At 44.7% G+C, this 22,595-nt stretch overlaps 1 protein-coding gene across 1 annotated transcript; it reads left to right on the forward strand.

Moving 5' to 3' along the window:
- The first annotated feature begins 2,533 nt into the window (after window positions 1-2,533).
- On the forward strand, window positions 2,534-22,238 carry ATP5MC2 (ATP synthase membrane subunit c locus 2). Its single transcript, XM_056555212.1, has 5 exons — window positions 2,534-2,601; window positions 3,577-3,657; window positions 13,329-13,406; window positions 15,992-16,155; window positions 22,000-22,238. Exons 2-5 carry the CDS (start codon window positions 3,619-3,621, stop codon window positions 22,112-22,114), a joined length of 396 nt encoding a protein of 131 aa, XP_056411187.1. The 5' UTR covers window positions 2,534-2,601; window positions 3,577-3,618; the 3' UTR covers window positions 22,115-22,238.
- Window positions 22,239-22,595: the final 357 nt, after the last annotated feature.

Consider the following 22,595-nt stretch of genomic DNA (forward strand, 5'->3'; position numbering starts at 1 on the left):
CCGGACTATCCTGCATTGACACCTTTCATCAATTTTTCTCTTCCGTCCACACCCAGGGAGATAAGCTACAGTGCCATGGGTTGCAAACTTCTTGATAATGTTGCACACTGTGGACAAAGGCAAATCTAGATCTCTGGAGATGGACTTATAACCTTGAGATTGTTTATATGTTTCCACAATTTTGGTTCTTAAGTCCTCAGACAGTTCTCTTCTCCTCTTTCTGTTGTCCATGCTAAGTGTGGCACACACAGACAAACAATGCAAAGACTAAGTGAACTTCTCTCCTTTTTATCTGCTTTCAGGAGTGTTTTTTATATTGCCCACACCTATTACCTGCCCCAGGGGAGTTTAGAGGAGCATCACATGCTTGAAACAATCTTATTTTTCTACAATTTTGAAGAGTGGCAATAATTTTGTCCAGCCCATTTTTGGAGTTTGGTGTGACATTATGTTCAATTTGCTTTTTTTTTCCTCCATTTTTTGGTTTAGTTCCAATACACACAAAGAGAATAAACATGTGTATAGCAAAATATGTGTTACTGCATTCCTTTTCTGTGAGAAATACTTCCTTTTCTCGAAAAATTTCAGGGGTGCTAACATGACTGTATATTGATAACCATAATGATAACCATGACTGAATATTGTTGCACAACACGACTGGGATCTGATTCTGGGGTCTGTATTATGGTGGAGTCTGATTCTGGGGTCTGTATTATGATGGGGACTGATTCAGTGGTCTGTATTATACAGGTCTGAGTTAAAATAGTTGTCCTCACTGAAAGGTCCTTACAGCGAGAACAATATATAAGGGAAAATTCTGAAGAAAAAAACCCCCACCGTGAGAAGCCACACCCACAGCAAGCCACACCTATATTGCCGGCACACCAAGCGACATCGAAAGAAATTTGGGAACAGCACTACCAAAAGGTCACCTACCCCTGGGATAGGGGATAAGATGTCTATGGCCGGAATAAAGTAGCGGTGACACTATACAGGTGAAACCTACAGTTATAGTAGCTATGCTTCATCAATTGAATGTATTTACATTATTTCTTAAAGGAAAACTGTCACATATTTTCTCCCGCACTATTCACAGGTATGGGTGGATAGTGCGGGAGACGCTGATTAAAACGAGCCCTACCTTGGTCTGATCCGCGCTGCCGTTCGCCCGCAATTGTAGTTTTAATCTCTGTGTATATCCTGCTGTAACTGGCAAAGGCGGTGCTTCTGCGGGCTAACGGACACTGACGTCAGCGCCGCTCATGAATATTCATCTCTCCCTCTGGTTAGGAGCAGCGAAGAGAGGGAGAACAGGAGGGATGAATATTCATGAGCGGCGCTGACGTCAGTGTCCGTTAGCCCGCAGAAGCACCGCCTATGCCAGTTACAGCAGGATATAAACAGAGATTAAAACTACAATTGCGGGCGAACAGCTGCGCGGATCAGACCAAGGTATGGCTCGTTTTAATCATCGTCTTCCGCACTATCCACCAATACCTGTGGATAGTGCAGGAGAAAATATGTGACAGTTTTCCTTTAAGGAAAAAATACTGCTTGGCAATCATTACAACACTCTATAGTGAAATGCTGTAGCCTTAGGGTTCAGTGGATTTGTTAAACCGCGCAGGTAATGAATCAGGTACTGCAGCAGCTGCCCGCATGCTGTGCTATAAAAACTACACTAACTCAGAGTTTGCACAGAATTCAGCTACAATGGGGGAAATTATCGAGCCGTTGTGCGACAATTGTAATAGACTAGAAAGCAAAAGTATTCTATGTGAGATAACCATTTAGTCATGAAAGTGCAGTGGTCACAACTTTACAACAAGCAACTATTTGAAAAGGCAAAAATATGTTGCACAAATTACTCTTCAAAAGTTGAAAATCTATGCAAGCCAGGACAACACTAAGAAAACTGCCTGTGGTGACTCCAGAAAGTCAAAACAGCCAAACTTAGATATGCCGTGCAACAAAATGATAACTTTGGTGCAAAAAAATGCAATACAACTTAACTACACAAATAAGCTCATTAGTTTATATTGTAAATCTGGCGTGTGCAATGACTATGCCCCCTTTTATGCTAAGCTGAACCCAACTTGCTTTAAAGTGGAATAAAGGGCAGCAAATGGTAAAAAGTCGCACATTTTTGTGCAAACCAAGGACTTGTGCAAAACTTGCAACTTTTCTACACCAGACAACAACCGCCGAAGTATCAGAAATTCCCCCTTCTGTTTTATAAGCACAGTACAGTCTGTGTATTATATATAACACATTAAATATGTTTCCTGCTATAAGCAGAACACACACAGCCGGGTGTGAATAACCTTCACCCGTCTCGCCCGTCATTGCCATCTGTGAAAGTCAGTGTGAAAGGTGTGTGACTGCGCGATGACGTCACCTGGTCTGACGTTCGTCCAATCCTGCGCACTCTCTATTCTCCCATCCACTAGGTGTCGCTGTAAATAATCACCTCAGCTAGCGGTCTCTGGGCTTTTATTTGCAGCCTCTCTGGCAGAACAGACATGCGCATACACTTCTGTCAAAGGCGGGTGTAGGCGCGTGCGCAGTGTTGTCTCGCTCCTTCATTCTCTCCCCGCCAAGGTGAGGCCCTGCGCTGCAGCAGTGTATCTCCGGCTCTGCCGGTATGGGAGCAGTAGAGGGGCTGTGGGCGGCTTCTTGCGCTCGTATGGGGGAAGTGACCGAGTGTGTGTAGTGGGCTGCGTGCTGTCACAGTCCCGGGTGCTGGTGCGGGGAATATGACCTTGTGCATGTCCCTGTCAATGCAGTGTGCAGCCTGCGGAGTGTGTGTGTGTGTGTGTGTGTGTGTGTGTGTGTGTATGTGTATATATATATATATATATATATATATATATAATTTTTTTTTTTTTTTTTGTCAGTTTCCCAACAAGGGTGCCTGCTGTTGCAAAACTACAACTCTCAGCATGCCTGGAGGTGTAGTTTTGCCACTACTGGAGGCACACTTTATTTTGTTTTGGGCTCAAGAGAGTTAAACAGATTTGTAAATTTATTTCTATTAAAAAAATCTTAATCCTTCCAGTAGTTATCAGCTGCTGAAGTTGAGGAGTTCTTTTGTCTGACCACACTGCTCTCTGCTGACACCTGCTTGTCTCAGGAACTGTCCAGAGTAGGAGCAAGTCCCCATAGCAAACCTCTAATGCTTTGGACAGTTCCTGAGACAAGCAGAGGTGTCAGCAGAGAGCACTGTGGTTAGAAAGAAAAGAACAAGTCAACTTCAGCCGCTGAAAATTACTGCAAGGATTAAGATTTTTTTTTTTTAATAGAAGTAATTTACAAATCTGTATAACTTCCTAGAGCCAGTTGAGATAGATATAATTTTTCCCCTTTAATATCTACCATGATGTGTGCTTCCTGGATCATAAGTAGTTTGTGCCCAACCTGGCTGTTGTCCTGATGGATGCCAGTCATCTGCTACACTTGTCCTTGTATTGTGCATCTGTGATCCACCCTGATACTGTATTAGTTGCCACAAACTGATCCACAATTAGTGTCCTGTAGGAGTGTAGAGACATTTAATGTATCTTTCTTCTTTGACAGCTACTTTTTTTTTGCAATCAGTCCGTCCACTTTACCAGCAAAATGTACGCTTGTGTCCGGCTTATGTCCAACCCATCCTTGGTAAGTGCTTTATATTTTTATTTGGGTGATTCTTTTACATTGTTTCCGAACAAGTGTGCCTCCAGGTGTTGCAAAACTACAACTCCTAGCATGCGGACAGCCAAAGGCACACTGGTGGAGTAACACAGCACCCCTGCTGAACAGTTGCTTGTCAGAAGCACAGATCCTCCATACATGGCGAAACAGAGCTAAAGGCAGACAGCGCCGTACAGTGTAGTGGTTGTTCTGGTTTACTGCAGCTCACTCACTTCAATGGGAGTTGAGCTGCAGTAACCCAGCACAACCACCACACAATGCATGGAGCTGTCTGCCTCCAGCTCTTTCACTGTATGCTGGGGCCAGAGCTCTGCTAAACAGCTTAGGCTCCTTTCACACTATGAGCATTCATCCATTATTAAGCATTTGTTTTCTGTGTAATAACGGGTGCTAACGGCTGAATAAATATTCATCTGTTAAGACCCATTATAACTTCCCTCCTGTACAGCCGTTTTAACACTTCTGCCTACAGACTCCCACAGCGGGGACTACTACTACTCCCATCATGGAACAGACTTCTATCCATGATGGATGTAGTTCCCCCGGCTGCGGGAGTCTGCCAGTGGCTGGGGAGACTACAATAGTGTTTGTACTACAACCCCCATCATGGAACACTCTGTTCCATAATGTGGGTTGTAGTACAGAGGCTGAGGGATTGATCGCACTGGGTCTCGCTTCTCACCCCCGCAGCGCTTCTATATATATCTTGACCCGCAGTGCTATGAATGAAGAGCGCTGCTGTAGAATACTTTTCATTTATAGCACTGCCAAGGCATATGATTATAGAAGCGCTGTGGGGGCCAGACATATGGATATATGTCTGACCCCTGCAGTGCATCTATATACAGATGCCTCTGCAGCGCAATGAATGGCAAGTATTCTTTCAGCAACAGCCATATGCTCTGCTGTTGAATACTTTTCATTCATAGCGCTGTGGGGGGGGGGGGGGGCAAGATATATAAATGCGCTGCGGAGGGGGTTGGGGGCAAGAGATGTATATACTCCCCAGCGACTATATATATATATATATATATATATATGTATATATATGTATATATATGTATGTATGTATGTATATATATATATATATATATATATATATATATATATATATATATATATATATATATATATATATATATATATATATATATATATATATATATATATATATATATTATGTGTGTGTCTCTTTATCACCTCTCTATCTATCACCTCTCTATCTATCACCTCTCTATCCTCACCGCAGTGCTTCTATTTGGAAAAACCCACCGGGAGCCCTGAATGGCTCCTCAGTACCAGCCATCCAGGGCTCCCTGCGGGGAATTTAAAATGAAAGTATGCCGTCCACTCCCCTGTTTAATAACTTCTAATTGCATCGAGTCTCAGAAGTGAGACCCGGTGCGATCAATCCCTCAGCCGCTGTACTACAACCCCCATCATGGAACAGAGTCTGTTCCATGTTGGGGGTTGTACTACAAACAGTAATGCAGACTCCTGCAGCAAGGGAATTACTGATCCCATCATGATGGTGGTAGTAGTAGTCCCTCAGCACTGCAGGAGTCTGCTGATGTCACCCCTTCTGAGCATATTCAGAAGGAATAATGGATATTATAAACCGGGTGCAAACGGATGACATAAAGGCTCATCCGTTTGCCATAGACTTCAATGTTAAAAATAACAGCTGTTAATTTACCAGTTTCTTGTGTCGGAAGAAAAATGTGTGCATGTGCCGTTTTTTCTTCCGTCATTCATAACGGGCTATAACTGGTCATAACTGACAATAAAAAAATCCCATAGATGTGAATGGGATTTTGTAACGGACGTTTAACCCCCTAAGGACCAGGCCAACCGTTTTCGTTTTTTTCCTCCTCGCCTTCTTAAATACATAACTCTTATATTTTCATCTACAGACCCATATAAGGGCTTGTTTTTTGCATGACCAATTGTACTTTGTAATAAAACCTTTTCAGGGAGGAAATTGAAATGAAAACCACAATTTTGCACATTTCGGAGGGTTTTGTTTTCACACTGTACACTTTACGGTAAAAAATGACGTGTGTTCTTCTGTGGGTCAATACGATTAAAATGATACCCATGGCTAGATACTTTTATATTTTTGTACCGCTTAAAAAAAATAAAAAAATTTAAACTTTTTGTACAAAATCAGTAATCTAAAATCTCCTTATTTTGACCACCTAGAATTTTTTCATTTTTCCATATATAGGGCGGTATGAGGGCTCATTTTTTTTGCCCCATCATGTGTACTTTTTATTGATACCACATTTGCATATATAAAACTTTAAGATAAATTTTTTAACTAAAATGTGACAAAAAAGCAGCATTTTTGGACTTTTATTTTTTTTATTTTTTTTAACTTTATGTATTTTTTTTACACTTTTTGTCCCCATAGGGCACTATCTATAGCAATCATTTGATTGCTAATACTGTTCAGTGCTATACATAGGGCATAGCACTGATCAGTATTATTGGCTATCTTCTGTTCTGGTCTGCTCAATCTCTGACCAGAGCAGGAGACAGACGGAGGCAGGTGAGGGGACCTCCGTCCCCCATCACAGATGATCAGATCCCCGCGGCAGCGCTGCAGGCGATCCGATCTTCTATTTTCTATACTGATCACGGCATCTGATGGATTAATGGTGGACATCTGCCTCATCGTGGATGTCGGCCATTACTGGCTGATAGCAGCCGGAACCTGCCGTGTATGACGCGAGCACCGTTCCCATGCTCGCGGTCATACACGGGACGTAAATGTACATCCTGGTGCGCGAAGTACCGCCAAACCAGGACTTACATTTACATCAGTGGTCGTTAAGGGGTCAACGTCCGTTCTTAAAGCTTTTCTAACGGACGTTTATAACTGATCTTTTAACGGATGAATTTTATAGTGTGAAAGCAGCCTTATTAGTGACGGTTCCGGTTGTTTGCACATGCTGATCATATATTGATAATATAACTTGAGGTTAAGTAAACAACAAAGTTTGCCCAGAAAATGCCTTTCAATTAAGAATGCACAGAAAAATATTGCTGGAAGCAGATGGCTCAGTACATTGTGTAGTTAGTGGTTGTGCTGAGTTACTGCAGCTTAAATCCCACCAAATCCCATTTTACTTATTGCTGTAGGAACAAAAGGGTAGGACATTTTAGTCAAGATCTACTTCTTAAGTAACGAAAAATTGCTTGGAAATGCCATTACTGGGGGGGGGGGGGGGGTTGGTCTGCTGGGACTGCAACTGCTGATGCGAAGAATCAACCTTTCTCTGAATTTTTTATTTTTCTAAGCCCAGTTTTATTAATAATGAGCACAAATAGTACAGAAGTGCAGACTAAGTCAAGGCCATAAAAAGATCATACCGTATATACTCGAGTATAAGCCGAGTTTTTCAGCACGATTTTTCGTGCTGAAAACACCCCCCTCGGCTTATACTCGAGTGAACTCTCCACCCGCAGTGGTCTTCAACCTGCGGACCTCCAGAGGTTTCAAAACTACAACTCCCAGCAAGCCCGGGCAGCCATCGGATGTCCGGGCTTGCTGGGAGTTGTAGTTTTGAAACCTCCGGAGGTCCGCAGGTTGAAGACCACTGCGGCCTTCGACATAATCCAGCCCCCTCTCACCCCCCTTTAATTCTGTACAGTACTCACCTCCGCTCGGTGCTGCAGGACTGTCCGGAGAGGAGGTGGTCCGGTGGGATAGTGGTTCCGGGCTGCTATCTTCACTGGGGAGGCCTCTTCTAAGCGCTTTGGGCCCGGCCTCAGAATAGTCACGTTGCCTTGACAACGACGCAGAGGTGCGTTCATTGCCAACGTACTTCTGCGTCATTGTCAAGGCAACGCCTCTATTCCGGGCCGGAAGCGCGGAGAAGAGGCGCCCCCGGTGAAGATAGCAGCCCGGAACCACTATCCCACCGGACCACCTCCTCTCCGGACAGCCCTGCAGGACCGGACCAGCGCTGAGCGGAGGTGAGTACTGTACAGAACTAAAGGGGGTGAGAGGGGGCTGGATGATGTCGAAGGCCGCAGTGGTCTTCAACCTGCGGACCTCCGGAGGTTTCAAAACTACAACTCCGGTGGCTGCCCGGGCTTGCTGAGAGTTGTAGTTTTGAAACCTCTGGAGGTCCGCAGGTTGAAGACCACCGAGGGCGGATAAGAGGATGATGAAGGGGGGGGGGGGTGTGGGATGATGAAGGGGGGGATGTGTGGGATGATGACAAGGGGATGATGAAGGGGGATGTGTGGGATGATAAGGGGATGATGAAGGGGGGATGTGTGGGATGATGACAAGGGGATGATGAAGGGGGGATGTGTGGGATGATGACAAGGGGATGATGAAGGGGGGATGTGTGGGATGATGACAAGGGGATGATGAAGGGGGGGGGATGTGTGGGATGATGACAAGGGGATGATGAAGGGGGGATGTGTGGGATGTGTGGGATGATGACAAGGGGATGATGAAGGGGGGGGGATGTGTGGGATGATGACAAGGGGATGATGAAGGGGGGGGGATGTGTGGGATGATAAGGGGATGATGAAGGGGGGGGGGGATGTGTGGGATGATGACGGGATGATGAAGGGGGGGGGATGTGTGGGATGATGACAAGGGGATGATGAAGGGGGGGGGATGTGTGGGATGATGACAAGGGGATGATGACAGGTGGTGATGATGATGATGATGATGATGATGAGGGTCTGGATGATGACAGGCGGTGATGATGATGAGGATGTTAATGACGGGTCTGGATGATGACGGGGGTCTGGATGATGACAGGGGGGGGGGGGGATGATGTATTTCCCACCCTAGGCTTATACTCGAGTCAATAACTTTTCCTGGGATTATGGGTTGAAATTAGGGGTCTCGGCTTATACTCGGGTCGGCTTATACTCGAGTATATACAGTATATGCAAAAACATATACATAACAATGAAAGTAGAGTATGAACATAAAATCAAACAGAAAATTAGTGGCAGAAACTAGGGATCGACCGATGTTTTTTTTTTTTTTTTTTTTTTTTTTTTTTTTTTTAGGGCCGATAATCGGTGGAGGTTAGGGCCGATAGCCGATAATTTATAGCGGAATATCGGTATAAGTTATCGGCTATTTATCCCCCCGTGACACCATTGCAGATCATTGATTTAAAGCGGGCGCTTTAAATCAATGCACTGCAGTGGCTTTTGCGGTGCCATAGGCCGCCACCACCCGCTTCTCTCCTCCTACCTGTCAGGGTGGTCCGGGCCATCCATCCTTCCTGTAGTTTCCGGCGGCATTCCGGGTGGAGGGTGAACCGGTCCGGGCTGTCCTTCTTCTCCGGGGGTGCTCTTCTCCACTCCGGGCAGGCTCTGGCCTAGTAACACAGCATAGACGCCACTGCGCAGTGACGCCCGTGTGCAGTGGCGCCCCTGACGTCACGGCGTAGCGGCATCTATGCAGCGTACTAGGCCGGAGCCTGCCCGGAGTGGAGAAGAGCACCCCCGGAGAAGGACAGCCCGGACCGGTTCACCCTCCACCCGGAATGCCGCCTGACACTACAGGAAGGATGGATGGCCCGGACCACCCCCATTACGGGTAAGTTTTAAAAAAAAAAAAATAATTTTTTTAAATTTTTTTTTTTTTTTTTTTTTTATTGACTCGGAGGGTGGGGGAATACAGTGGGAGAAAAAAACGGTATCCGGTTCATACCGGTATACCGCCCAGCACTACGGTGGGGGGTGCAGTCGCGGGGGGCGGGGCATTATCGGCAAGGTAATTGCCGATACCGATAATGCACAAAATCGTGATTATCGGCCGATCCCTAGCAGAAACACAGTGCAGGTCCCACAGGAACATATCGCTGCGAGAGCCAGAGAAATAAAAGTAGCAACCCTCCCCCCCTGAAAGCACTACTCCTTGTCGGGTAACAAGATGTTTCGCAGGAAAATGTGATGGTGATGCACCCACACCTACTCATCCAAAAGAACAGGCAAATATTTGAATCCAGTGAGATAGGGACACCCAGAACATAGGGATGACAGACAGAATAGAAACTGACACCCAAATGGGAGGATATAAAGGAAATTTATGCTGGTCATTTATCTCAGCCCTAATCCTTTTAAATGGAGCAGAGTTGCAGTTCAGGGAAGAAGCAGAAGGGGTTTAGTTCTTGGTTCAGACTACGGAATCTCCGGGCAGAAAATTTCCGCCTGGAGATTCTGAGTAGGGATCGACCGATTATCGGTTTGGCCGATATTATCCGATACTTCTGGATCTGGCGACGTCCTGCGGCATCTTGCGTGCTGTGCAGCGCAATGACGAGTGACGTCCTCAAAGCGACGTCACCGTCGGTGCACACAGTGACAGCTCAGGACGCAGCCAGTACCGGAAGTAGCGTGGGCCCCGGGAACAGGTAATTATAAAACCGAGGATGGGGGAGGCAATGGGGCAGCGGAGGTGGTGGTTAGACTAGGGAGGACCCCAGGACAGGCAGGGGGAGAGAAGTGGCGGTGGTCTCTGGCCCCGCAGAAGCCGCTGCAGTTCATTGATTTAAAGGGGTTCGCCGGTGCTTAAACATCTTATCCCCTATCCAAAGGATAGGGGATAAGATGCCTGATCGCGGAAGTCCCGCAGCTGGGGACCCCAGGATCATGCACGCGGCACCCCATTAATAATCAGTCCCCGGAGCAATGCCATTCTTCAGGCAGAAATTTTAAAGCTGATTTTCCGTTCACAAATTCCGCTTCACAAATTCCCAAGTGAGAATTTGTGAACGGAAACCCATTCACTACACTATACATTTAAGTAAGCGGAATTTCTGCCTGCAATTTCAAAGCGGAATTGCAGGCGGAAATTCCATAGTGTGAACCTAGCCTTGGAGTCAGTGTCCTTTCAGTGATAAGCTATGCATCCATTTCTGAAGAGAACTTCTACATATAGCGGGAGCTGTGTAAACCTCTGAGTGCTCTTTAAGATTACAGAATTATTGATTTCACTAGAGCGGTTTTCTTGCTTTGCAAATGTTCCTGATCCTCACCATCCAATCCTACTTCCAGGTAACCACTGATGATGCCCTCTTGGTAGGCCTAGACATACAGGGCCAATGACAAGTAGAATATACAAAGGCAAAACATAATCACTGAAAGATAATCCAGTTTTCATAGTCTCAGCAGCAATCCCTGCACTTAACCTAAGCTGGATTCCAGCTCAGTGATAAGTTCACACTGACAGTATGCTCTGTTCTGTTAAGAGCTCAGACGCATTTTGGGGCCATTTGGCACACACAAAAAAAGAGCGAAACGGCCCCAAAAAAATGGGTCTGAGCACAACAGACTCCACTGGGTCCAGATGGATCCCATTGAGTTGAATGAGGTCTGTTAGGGATCCGGTAACTTAGAGTTTAGCAGAGAAAAAAAATTGTGCATGCACTGCTAAATTCCCATCATTGGGACAGAGCTTTGTATAATGTCAATGTGAACAAACCCTTAGCTACTAGACAGCACTATTTCACTGCACCTCATGGGGCCTCTTTGATATACAAGAGATTTTTGCTCACATAATATCCCAGAAAAAATGGAATAAAAATTGATTAAAAAAAAGTCCTACATATGCAAAAGTGGTATTGATAAAAACTACAGATCACTGCAAAATCTGAGCCTCATACAGCAGTGTATTCAGGAAAATGAGAAAGTTATAGGCGCCAGAATAGGAAAGTTGTACAGTAACAAACATGTCCCTGACAGTTTTCCCATAAATGTGAAACATAGTGGTTGGCGCTCTCGTAGCTGGTGCACGTGGCAAGAAAAGATCAGTGTATATTAAGAAAGGCCTAGCACTCGCCAGGTTTGCAGAAGAGGTGAATATTTATTCATAGTGTCAGGTTACAGGAGGTGTTTCGGCGGGACGCCTTCCTCTGCTGTCTATGCTGTGATGCTTCTTAAAAGGCAAAGAGGAAAAACAAAAATCCCAAAAAATGAAAATTGGCTGTGTCCTCAAGGGGTTATGGAAGGGTACCAACAATTTTTGTATGTCTGTACAATATTCCTAATCCTTCTGTCACCCATCAGCTGCAGTATGACCCATGTAAACATCAGGGTCCAGACTTATCAATTTTTCTGAAAACAAAACTGTCTGGTGTTGCCCAATCTCAACTTTCCCAGAACTCATTTAGGCTACTTTCACACTGCTGTAGTACACCGGCCATTGCAAATTGGAGTATAGCAGGAGAAAAATGTAGTTCATGCAGTCTTTCTCCCGCTATACTCCTGTAAAACAATGGACCAGATTATAATAAATGGGAACCGGCCGTGCCCGTTGTCACCTGTCCTGATAATGGCCATTAATGGCAAAAAAAAAAAAAAGTCTAACAGACCCATTACGACTGGGTCACAATGGAAGTGTGAAAGTAGCCTAAGCTATAAAAGTTGAACTAGGGCTGGGCGGTATACCGGTCCATACCGACATTTTTGTGCTGCATGATATAAATTTTAACCAATAATGCAATACCGGTTTGGCCCCTCCCCCTCAGGAATGAATGAATCACCCCAGCGCTGCGCTGTCCCCACATCGGGGAACTAATCATATGTTGCCCGCGAGCGCTGTTCTGCCTCCCCCCCCAATTATCGGCCCAGCGCTGTCCCCATCGGGGTAAATACTGACATAACACCCGCAAGCGCTGCCCTCCTCATCCTCCTGTTTGTTGCGGCTGCCGGCGCTGACACTCTATACCAGTGGTCTTCAACCTGCGGACCTCCAGATGTTGCAAAACTACAACTCTCAGGATGCATGCTGGGAGTTGTAGTTTTGCAACATCTGGAGGTCCGCAGGTTGAAGACCACTGCTCTATGCTGTATCCCTATGTCCGGGCTGCAAAAAAATGAACAAAATAAACTTTATCTTACCTCCAGTTAGTCCGGTACCGGCCTTATCTGCTTCTTTGGGACGGGAATGTCGCCGACGTCGGAACATGCGTTAGTTTAATTTATTTACCTTTTGAAGCCCAGGCATAGGGATACTGCACAGTATAGAGTGTCAGCCCCGGCGGCCGCAACAAACAGCACGAGGAGGGCAGCACTTGCGGGTTACTTGTGAGTATTTACCCCGATGGGCGCAGCGCTGGGCTGATAATTAATTGGGGGGAGGGGGGTAGAGGAGGAGGAAATACCGTGGAACTGCCAAAAGTTACAAAAATACCGTGATACATACATTTGGTCATAACGCCCAGCCCTAAGTTGGGCACTGATTGGATTCTATGGACAACCAGACAGCTTTGGTTACAGGCTCACTTATAAATCTTGGCCCAGATTGTTGTCCAACCATGTGCGTAGTCTTTTGGTCATCCAAAAGTTACAAGTCTCCCCACTTTAGTTTTTGGGTTTCTGCTCGACTCATGATTTTGGCTAGAAATACTGAACAAAATACATGTAAAAAAATGAAAGTAAATCCAGATGACGTTTTATATAATATTTATGACTAACTTTGTAGTATTCAGGAGGATATTATCACAGGCTCAATGATTAGATGACTGTTTACCTCCACTTATGGCATGTTTGTAGCATATTACACTGACTTGTTACCTTTTGTGTATTCAGTGTTTGAGTTTGCTGTTATATGTAACTTTTAAAAATACATTATATATTATTTTTTAAAGGTGAGGAATGGAGCTTGCCTCCTCTGCAGACCCCTCTCCGCCACCCTGATGAACCAGTCTGTAGTCAAGACAGAGCAGGTATGATTTCCTAAACTTTCTACTAGGGATCGACCGATTATCGATTTTGCCGATAATCACGATTTTGGGCATTATCGGTTTCGGCAATTATCTTGCCGATAATGCCCCGCAACGCCCCCACCGCGATCGCCGGTCGAGGTCCCAGAGTTTGGACCCGCACCTATCGGATACTTAAAGCACTACTGTGATTCCCAATGAGAAATGGTTAGTAGATTGGTATTTACCAGCATCCCAGATGCCATTCTAGGTTATGCAGACAAGTAAAGATAACTCACTTAAAGGTCTTTTTTGTTATTAATAATCCTGTTTCTAAATTTATGCAATAAGCTATAAACTTAGCATGGTTCCTGAGATAATTGAGCAACTCCCCCTGCTGGAAGTAGTTCCCGCTTTGAAGATGTCCTCTGCCATTAGGTGACATGATGTCAGTGAGCTACTGTACATGATTACCACAAGCTTGGCTTTCCTCAGTACATGTCATGGCGACGCTCCCGAGATCCGGTATAATTCCGGGAGCAGGGCTGTGACTGGTGCTGAGGGCTAGCTTGAAACAGGATGCTGAAAAGAGCCATGCCAACCCTCAGCACCTGCCACTGCCCTGCTCCAGGGATCCTTTGTCAGATCGCCGAGAGCCAGCCTCTGTAATGTGTGATAAAAATATCACATAACATAACATGGAATAGAAAAATATAATGAAATAGTCGGAGTACCCAGTGTGTGTGTGTATTTTATTTTATTATTATTAGCAATAGTATATTCTACAATATGAAGAAATTATTGTTGGTAGGAATAGCTCAATTACTTCCAACAATAACAATTTATTCATATTGAAGAATATACTATTGCTACTCTTATAACATGTGTATTTATACACTGCTCAAAAAAATAAATAAAGGGAACACGAAGATTCATCCTAGATCTGAATGAACTAATTGTATGGAATACTTTCGTCTTTACATAGTTGAATGTGCTGACAACAAAATCACACAAATTATCATTGGAAATCAAATTTATCAACCACACTACAGGCGCGTGTGTGTGTGTGTGTCCGTATGACCTACAACGCCTCGGCATGCTCCTGATCAGGTGACGGATGGTCTCCTGAGGGGTGTCCTCCCAGACAGACTAAAGCATTCACCAACTCCTGGACAGTCTGTGGTGTTGGTGGATGGAGCGAGACATGATGTGCTCAATCAGATTCAGGTCTGGGGAACGGGCGGGCCAGTCCATAGCATCAATGCCTTCCTCTTACAGGGACTGCTGACACACTCCAGCCACACGAGGTCTAGCATTGTCTTCATAAGGAGGAACCCAGAGCTAACCGCACCAGCATATGGTCTCACAAGGGGTCTGAGGATCGCATCTCGGTACCAAATGGCAGTCAGGCTTCCTCTGGCAAGCACATGGAGGGCTGTTACAGACCCACCGCCAAACCGGTCATGTTGGAGGATGTTGCAGGCAGCAGAACATTCTCCACGGTGTCCCCAGATTCTGTCACATGTGCTCAGTGTGAACCTGCTTTCATCTGCGAAGAGCACAGGGCGCCAGTGACTAATTTGCCAATCTTGGTGTTCTCTGGCAAATGCCAAACATCCTGCATGGTGTTGGGCTGTAAGCAAAACCCCCACCTGTGGACATTGGGCCCTCATAGTCTGTTTCTGACCGTTTGAGTGGACACATGCACATTTTTGGCTTGCTGGGGGTCATTTTGCAGGGCTCTGGCAGTGCTCCTCCTGTTCCTCCTTGCACAAAGGTGGAGGTAGCGGTCTTGATGCTGGGTTGTTGCCCTCCAGCCCTCCGCTTCTCCTGGTACCGCCTCCATGCTCTGGACACTACACTGACAGACACAGCAAACCTTCTTGCCACAGCTCTCATTGATGTGCCATCCTGGATGAGCTGCACTACCTGAGCCTCTTGTGTGGGTTGTAGACTCTGTCTGATGCTACCACTAGAGTGAAAGCACTGCCAGGTTTCAAAAGTGACCAAAACATCAGCCAGGAAGCATAGGAACTGAGAAGTGGTCTGGTCACCACCTGCAGAACCACTTCTTTATTGGGGGTATCTTACTAATTGCCTATAATTTCCACCTGTTGTCTGTTCCATTTGCACAAAAGCATGTGAAATTAATTGTCAATCAGTGTTGCTTCCTGAATATATATATATATATATATATATTATATATTATACCTTTTTAACTGTATATATTTTCTATTTTATGCTCTACGTATAAAAAAATATCCTGACAACCTAGAGAACTGCCTCTTTTTTGCATATTTGATTTCTCCTATTCTATGGGTAATAGATATAGACAGACACCTCCGGTTGTAGGTACGTGAATTTGAGCTGCACCTTACCCTGGTTTGTTCCTAACATTTTTCTGCTGGCTCCTAGATTCTTAAATGGATTAAAACTGGGCTTGACAAAATTTATTAATATGGCATAAGATATGTGGATTAAATTGACCAATTATAGGAAATAAGACTTAAAAATATATTTAATTTAGGGGGTAAAAATGTAGAAACTATGGTATGGGCCATTTGGATGTTAATTTCTCCCTCAAACACTTTTTTTGCATGTGTTTCCAGCAGATGGCACTAGTTCCAGCTCGGGGAATTCAGAGCAGCGCCGTGTGCCGGGACATTGATACTGCTGCAAAATTCATTGGTGCTGGAGCTGCCACTGTAGGAGTGGCTGGATCTGGTGCTGGTATTGGTACAGTGTTTGGCAGCCTCATTATTGGATATGCCAGGTAAAGTAACAAGGAGCTACTTTTATTTTAGGTTGTCAGTACTGTACATCTACTATGTGACAATAATCAAGCAACAGAAATATCCCTTATTTGACATACTAAAATTATGTTGACAAAACTAAAAATATTTGACTATAAAATTATAGATCAAATCCTGTTTTCAAGTTGAGATGTAACCTAGAGGTTTTCAGGTCCCCAATCTAAGGGTGCATTCACATCGTTGTGTGTGTGTGTGTGTGTGTGTGTGTATTTTTTTATTTTTTTAAACATACGGTTTTCAATGTGAAGAATATGAAGAAACTGGTTGTATGTCGTGTATTTTATCTTCTTTTTTTTCTTCACCCCATGCGCAAAACCGTGGTATATTATGGTTTTTGGGTGGTTTCTTAACCCCTTAAGGACATAGGGCGTATCCATACGCCCCCGTTTCCAAGTCCCTAAGGACCGAGGGCGTATGGATACGCCCTGAGCATTTCCGGCCCCCGCCGCTAGCCGGAGGGGAGCCGGGGCCGGATGCCTGCTGAAATCGTTCAGCAGGCATCCCGGCATATCGCCCAGGGGGGTCATTATACCCCCCCCCCCCCCCCCCCCCCCCATGTCAGCGATTGCCGCAGATCGCTGGACAATTCAGTCCAGCGATCTGCGGCGGATTCCGGGTCAATCGGGTCTCCAGTGAGACACGGCCCCGAACAGCCAGAGCCAGCAGGGGTGAGGTGGCACTGGTGCCACCTCACGATCGCCCTGATTGGTCAGCCGGGAAACCGGACGGCGAATAAGGGCGCCTGCTGCGGGTGTCACTCCCGCAACCCGCTCCGCCCCTCTTCCGGAGGACTTGAGCGGGTGCGGGCAGAAGACCCCGGGTGCTGGGGACCCCGATCCCCAGCGTCCCTGTTGGGATCGGGGCCCCAGGAGCGACGGCGGTGGCGAGGGACTGACCTGTGCGGCGGCATCCTGGAGCAGCAGCAGGTGGTGAGTGACAGCCTCCTGCTGTTGCTTAGCAACAGCTCCCAGCATGCAAAAAGGGCATGCTGGGAGCTGTAGTTATGCAACAGCAGGAGGCAGACCACCACAACTCCCAGCATGCCCTTATGGGCATGCTGGGACTTGTAGTTTTGCAACAGCTGGAGGCACATTTTTCTATGGAAAAGTGTACCTTCAGCTGTTGTATAACTACAACTCCCAGCTTGCACAATCAGGTAAAGTGCATGCTGGGAATTGTAGTGGTGCATCTGGTGGTTGCATAACTATAACTCCCAGCATGCCCGTTGGCTGTCGGTGACTGCTGAGAGTTGTAGTTTTGCAACAGCTGAAGGCACACTGAGTTAAGTAGCAAACCAGTGTGTCTCCAGCTGTTGCATAACTACAATCCCCAGCATCCCCAGCCAATGTAGTATGCCTCCGGCTGTTGAATAACTACAAGACCCAGCATGCCCTTCCGCTGTCCGTACATGCTGGGGGTTGTAGCTTTTGCAACAGCTGAAGGCACACTGGTTGCAAAACACTGAGTTTGTTACCAAACTCGGTGTTTCACAACCTGTGTGTCTCCAGCTGTTGCAAAACTACAACTCCCAGCATGCACTGATAGACCGTACATGCTGGGAGTTGTAGTTTTGCAACAGCTGGATGTTTCTCAACCCCCAATGTGAACGTACAGGGTACACTCACATGGGCGGAGGATTACAGTAAGTATCCGGCTGCAAATTTTCTGCCGCTGCTCAAACTGCCAGCGAGAAACTACTGTGAACCCCCGCCCGTGTGACTGTACCCTAAAAACACTACACTACACTAACACAAAATAAAATAAAAAGTAAAAAACACTACATATGCACATACCCCTACACAGCCCCCCACCCCTGCCCAATAAAAAACGTCTGGTACATCACTGTTTCCAAAACGGAGCCTCCAGCGGTTGCAAAACTTCAACTCCCAGCATGCACTGATAGACCGTACATGCTGGGAGTTGTAGTTTTTCAACAGCTGGATGTCCTCCCCTCCCCAATGTGAACGTACAGGGTACACTCACATGGGCGGAGGATTACAGTAAGTATCCGACTGCAAGTTTGAGCTGCGGCAAATTTTCTGCTGCAGCTCAAGCTGCCAGCGAGAAACTACCGTGAACCCCCGCCCGCGCGACTGTACCCTAAAAACACTCCACTCAAAATGTAAAAAACACTACATATACACATGTCCCCCTCCCCAATAAAAATGAAAAACGTCTGGTACGCCACTGTTTCCAGAACGGAGCCTCCAGCTGTTGCAAAACTACTCCCAGTATTGCCAGATAGCCACTGACTCTAGGCATGCTGGGAGTTTTAAAACAGCTGGAGGCCCCCTGTTTGGGAATCACTGGTGTAGAATACCCCTATGTTCACCCCTATGCAAGTCCCTAATTTAGGCCTCAAATGCGCATGGCGCTCTCACTTTGGAGCCCTGTCGTATTTCAAGGCAACAGTTTAGGGCCACATATGGGGTATCGCTGTACTCGGGGAGAAATTGGGCTTCAAATTTTGGGGGGTATTTTCTGCTATTACCCTTTTTAAAAATGTAAAAATTTTGGGAAACAAGCATTTTAGGTAAAAAAAATAATAATAATTTTTTTCACATATGCAAAAGTCGTGAAACACCTGTAGGGTATTAAGGTTCACATTACCCCTTGTTACATTCCCCGAGGGGTCTAGTTTCCAAAATGGTATGCCATGTGTTTTTTTTTTTTTTTTTTCTGTCCTGGCACCGTAGGGGCTTCCTAAAGGTGACATGCCCCCCAAAAACAATTTGTCGCTCCTTCCCTTCTGAGCCCTCTACTGTGCCCGCCGAACAATTAACATAGACATATGAGGTATGTGCTTACTCGAGAGAAATTGGGTTTCAAATAAAAGTAAAAATGTTCTCCTTTTTACCCCTTGCAAAAAATTGGGTCTAAAAGAACATGAGTGTAAAAAATGAAGATTTTGAATTTTCTCCTTCACTTTGCTGCTATTCCTGTGAAACACCTAAAGGGTTAATACACTTACTGAATGTCATTTTGAATACATTGGGGGGTGTAGTTTTTATAATGGGGTCTTTTATGGGATATTTCTAATATGAAGACCCTTCAAATCCACTTCAAAACTGAACTGGTCCCTGAAAAATAGTGAGTTTGAAAATTTTGGGAAAAACTTCAAAATTGCTGCTGAACTTTGAAGCCCTCTGGTGTCTTCCAAAAGTAAAAACTCATACATTTTATCATGCAAACATAAAGTAGACATATTGTATATGTGAACCCAAAAAAAATATATTTTGAATATCCATTTTCCTTACAAGCAGAGAGCTTCAAAGTTAGAAAAATGCTAAATTTTCTTTTTTTTTTTTTTTTCATCAAATTTGGGGATTTTTCACCAAGAAAGCATGCAAGTTACCATAAAATTTTACCACTAAGTTAAAGTAGAATATGTCACGAAAAAACAATCTCGGAATCAGAATAACTAAAAGCATCCCAGAGTTATTAATGTTTAAAGTGACAGTGGTCAGATGTTCAAAAAATGCTCTGGTCCTTAATGTGAAAAAGGGCTCGGTCCTTAAGGGGTTAATGTTATAAACGTATGTGGCTCTGTTTACAACCGATTGTACTTTGTAATGACGCCTTTCATTTAATTTCACCATAAAATGTGTGGCACAGACAAAGAAATTATTTAGGATAGTCGCATGTGAGCACACTTCAAACCCCGGTAACAGGACAAGGGTGTACAGGTACGCCCTGCGTCCTTAACGACAATGGACATATTTTTACGTCCTAAGCCCGCTCCAGTTTAAGTGCCCTCAGGAGCTGGGCGTGCTTCATACCCAGTGGGTCCCAGTTGCTTTCACCGGACATGGTCACGGCTAATACCAGACATCACTGATCTGCTGATGTCCAGTACTAACCCTTTAGACGCTATGATCAAAGTGGATTGCGGTCTCTAAAATGGGAGAGAACACATCCCATGTAGCTCAGCAAGCTAACAGCTGAACAGAAAGCGCGAGGGCCCTTACCTTCCTCCTTGCTGTCCGATCTGTGCCTTGATGCTCCAGCCAAGCTATGCAGGCTGGAGAAATCAAGCACAGATAACACTGATCAATGCTATGGCATAGCATTGTTCAGTGTATGCAATCTAAGGATTGTATCCCTTAGGATAGGGGATAAGTTCTTCTGCACTGGACTATTCCTCCTTTTTAATGGGTTAAAAAATTCAAACCACTGTAAAAGCCCAATAAGGAATAAAGGGAAGATTTATTAAGCTGTCATATGAAGATCCTTTGTTGCCCAAAGCAACCAGAGCTCTGCCTTGGCTGATAGTTTCCTATGGGCAGCAAAGAATCTTGCTATAAGACAGAGTGATAAATCAGTACTAAGTGGTAATTTTATGAACAGAGCATGGTATGGGATGTTCCATTTAGTCCAAAGAGGCTGTTAAATGTTGGTAAGAGATGGGAAGTTCTCTGATCTTTCTGTTATCTTGTACATAAAGTAAAACTTTGGGAAATGATATGCATCCTTTAGATGTGGGGAGCCAATAACTTCTCATCACTTAAATGGACACTGTCAGATTCAAAAACCTTTCTTTTTTTTTTTAATATGCTGTACATCTTGGCAAAATATATACAGGACAGGATATAGGACAGGAGAGAGCATAGAGGAGTGCTATCAGACAGAGACCACAGGAGTATTAGCCCACCCTCGCTGATGATTTTATAAGCCATGATTTCTATGAAAGGAAATAAAATGTTCTTAAGTATATATAAAAATTTTGTTTGCCAAGAAATACAACATATAAAAAGTTTTTGTATTTGACAGTGCCCATTTAAGGCTATTTTCACATTGCCATTGTACCCTGCCCCTAAACCAGTTAGGCTTTTCTTTTTTTTTTTTTTTCCCCCCTATCCTTTCCTCCTCCAGCCTTTAACAACCGTTTTCGGGATGGGAAATAACGGGCAATAACTGATCCTGATGGATCCCTTTTACTATAATGGGATGCTTTGGGCGCCATTATTTTGCAGCAGGAGAAAAACGGTGATATATATATATATATCTCTATCTCCCGCTATTCCCCTGGGCTGCCCTAACATCATGAAAGAAGCCTAAGCTTGTTGCAGGAGGGAGGGTTAATTACAGTAGATTAGGGAATTGCACACAATCTGTCATCAGTGTCTCCCACACTAACATGTTAGTACATGCGTGTAGTGCGGGTGACACTAATGAACAGAACCAACCTAGCTCAGATCCATGGTCCTGTTCGACTTATGCTTTTTATTCTGGCGACAAGCTTGGTGCATGGCAGGAGCACACGAACATCACCGCATGGAAAGCAGCAGCGTTGACGTCGGTGTACTCCTGCCGTGCACCAAGCTTGCCGCCAGATTAAAGACTAATGGGACCATGGTTCAGGGGTAGGCAAGTATAGTTATCATTAGTGTTACCTGCACTTCCAGCCTGTACCAAGAGGTAAGTGCGGGTGAAGTAAGCAGAATGGGAGTGGTAAGAATAAAACAGGCAGAATACTGATGTGTGCATTGTAATATGTTAAGTTTTTAATGTTAAAGCGTTACTGTCATCTAAAAACTTTTAAGATGTCAAAAGTTGTAATTTGTCGGAGCCCTACCAATCTCTACATAAGGTCTTGTGAGGTGCAATCGGCCTTTCCTTGGACTCATTGCAGGAGATGGGCGCATTGATTATAGATCCAGTCCAATCAAAACTTTTGACGTGTCTTCATGACATGTCAAATGTTCTATATGAGTAAGACTATAACAATGCATATATTTTCGTATTGTGTGTCTCCTTGACCTTTTTCAGAATGTAATATTTTCTCTTTAATTTTTGTTCTGCAGGAACCCATCTCTTAAGCAGCAGCTGTTCTCATACGCCATCTTGGGCTTTGCTCTCTCTGAAGCTATGGGACTTTTCTGTCTCATGGTTGCTTTCCTCATCCTGTTCGCCATGTGAAGAATCTCCTGTCTGCAGATTCCTGTATGTCAACGTGTCTTGTGGCTCTGTTTGTAGGGGTGGTTCCCTTGCCACATGATTTGCCAGTGAATTCTGGGAAATAAATAAATAAATTAAAAACTTATTTCTTGGGTCAGATTTTATCCCTACCTTTAGTCTGAAAATAAAAACTATCTAAAGAGTGCTAAAATCAGGACCAAATACCTCAGTGTCATTGGTGACATGCAAGAAAGAAAGAATCTAGGTGGAAGTCTAAATCTGCAGTAGTCATAATCCACTTTATTTAAACAGGACCAGTGGTTACTCAATAAATTAATAAATGATTTAGTGTATCCTTAAGAGCAGCTTAGTAGGACTGATCACATACCTCTTGTGTTTTATTTGTTTACTTTTTTTTTTTTTTTTTTTTTTTTTTTTTTTTGTGTATTACAGCATTTCTATCGCACCCTCTGAGGTAGCCACTGCAGCATCTAAGTCCAGG

This window comes from Hyla sarda, chromosome 2 (genome assembly GCF_029499605.1).
Source record: "Hyla sarda isolate aHylSar1 chromosome 2, aHylSar1.hap1, whole genome shotgun sequence".
NCBI lineage: Eukaryota > Metazoa > Chordata > Amphibia > Anura > Hylidae > Hyla > Hyla sarda.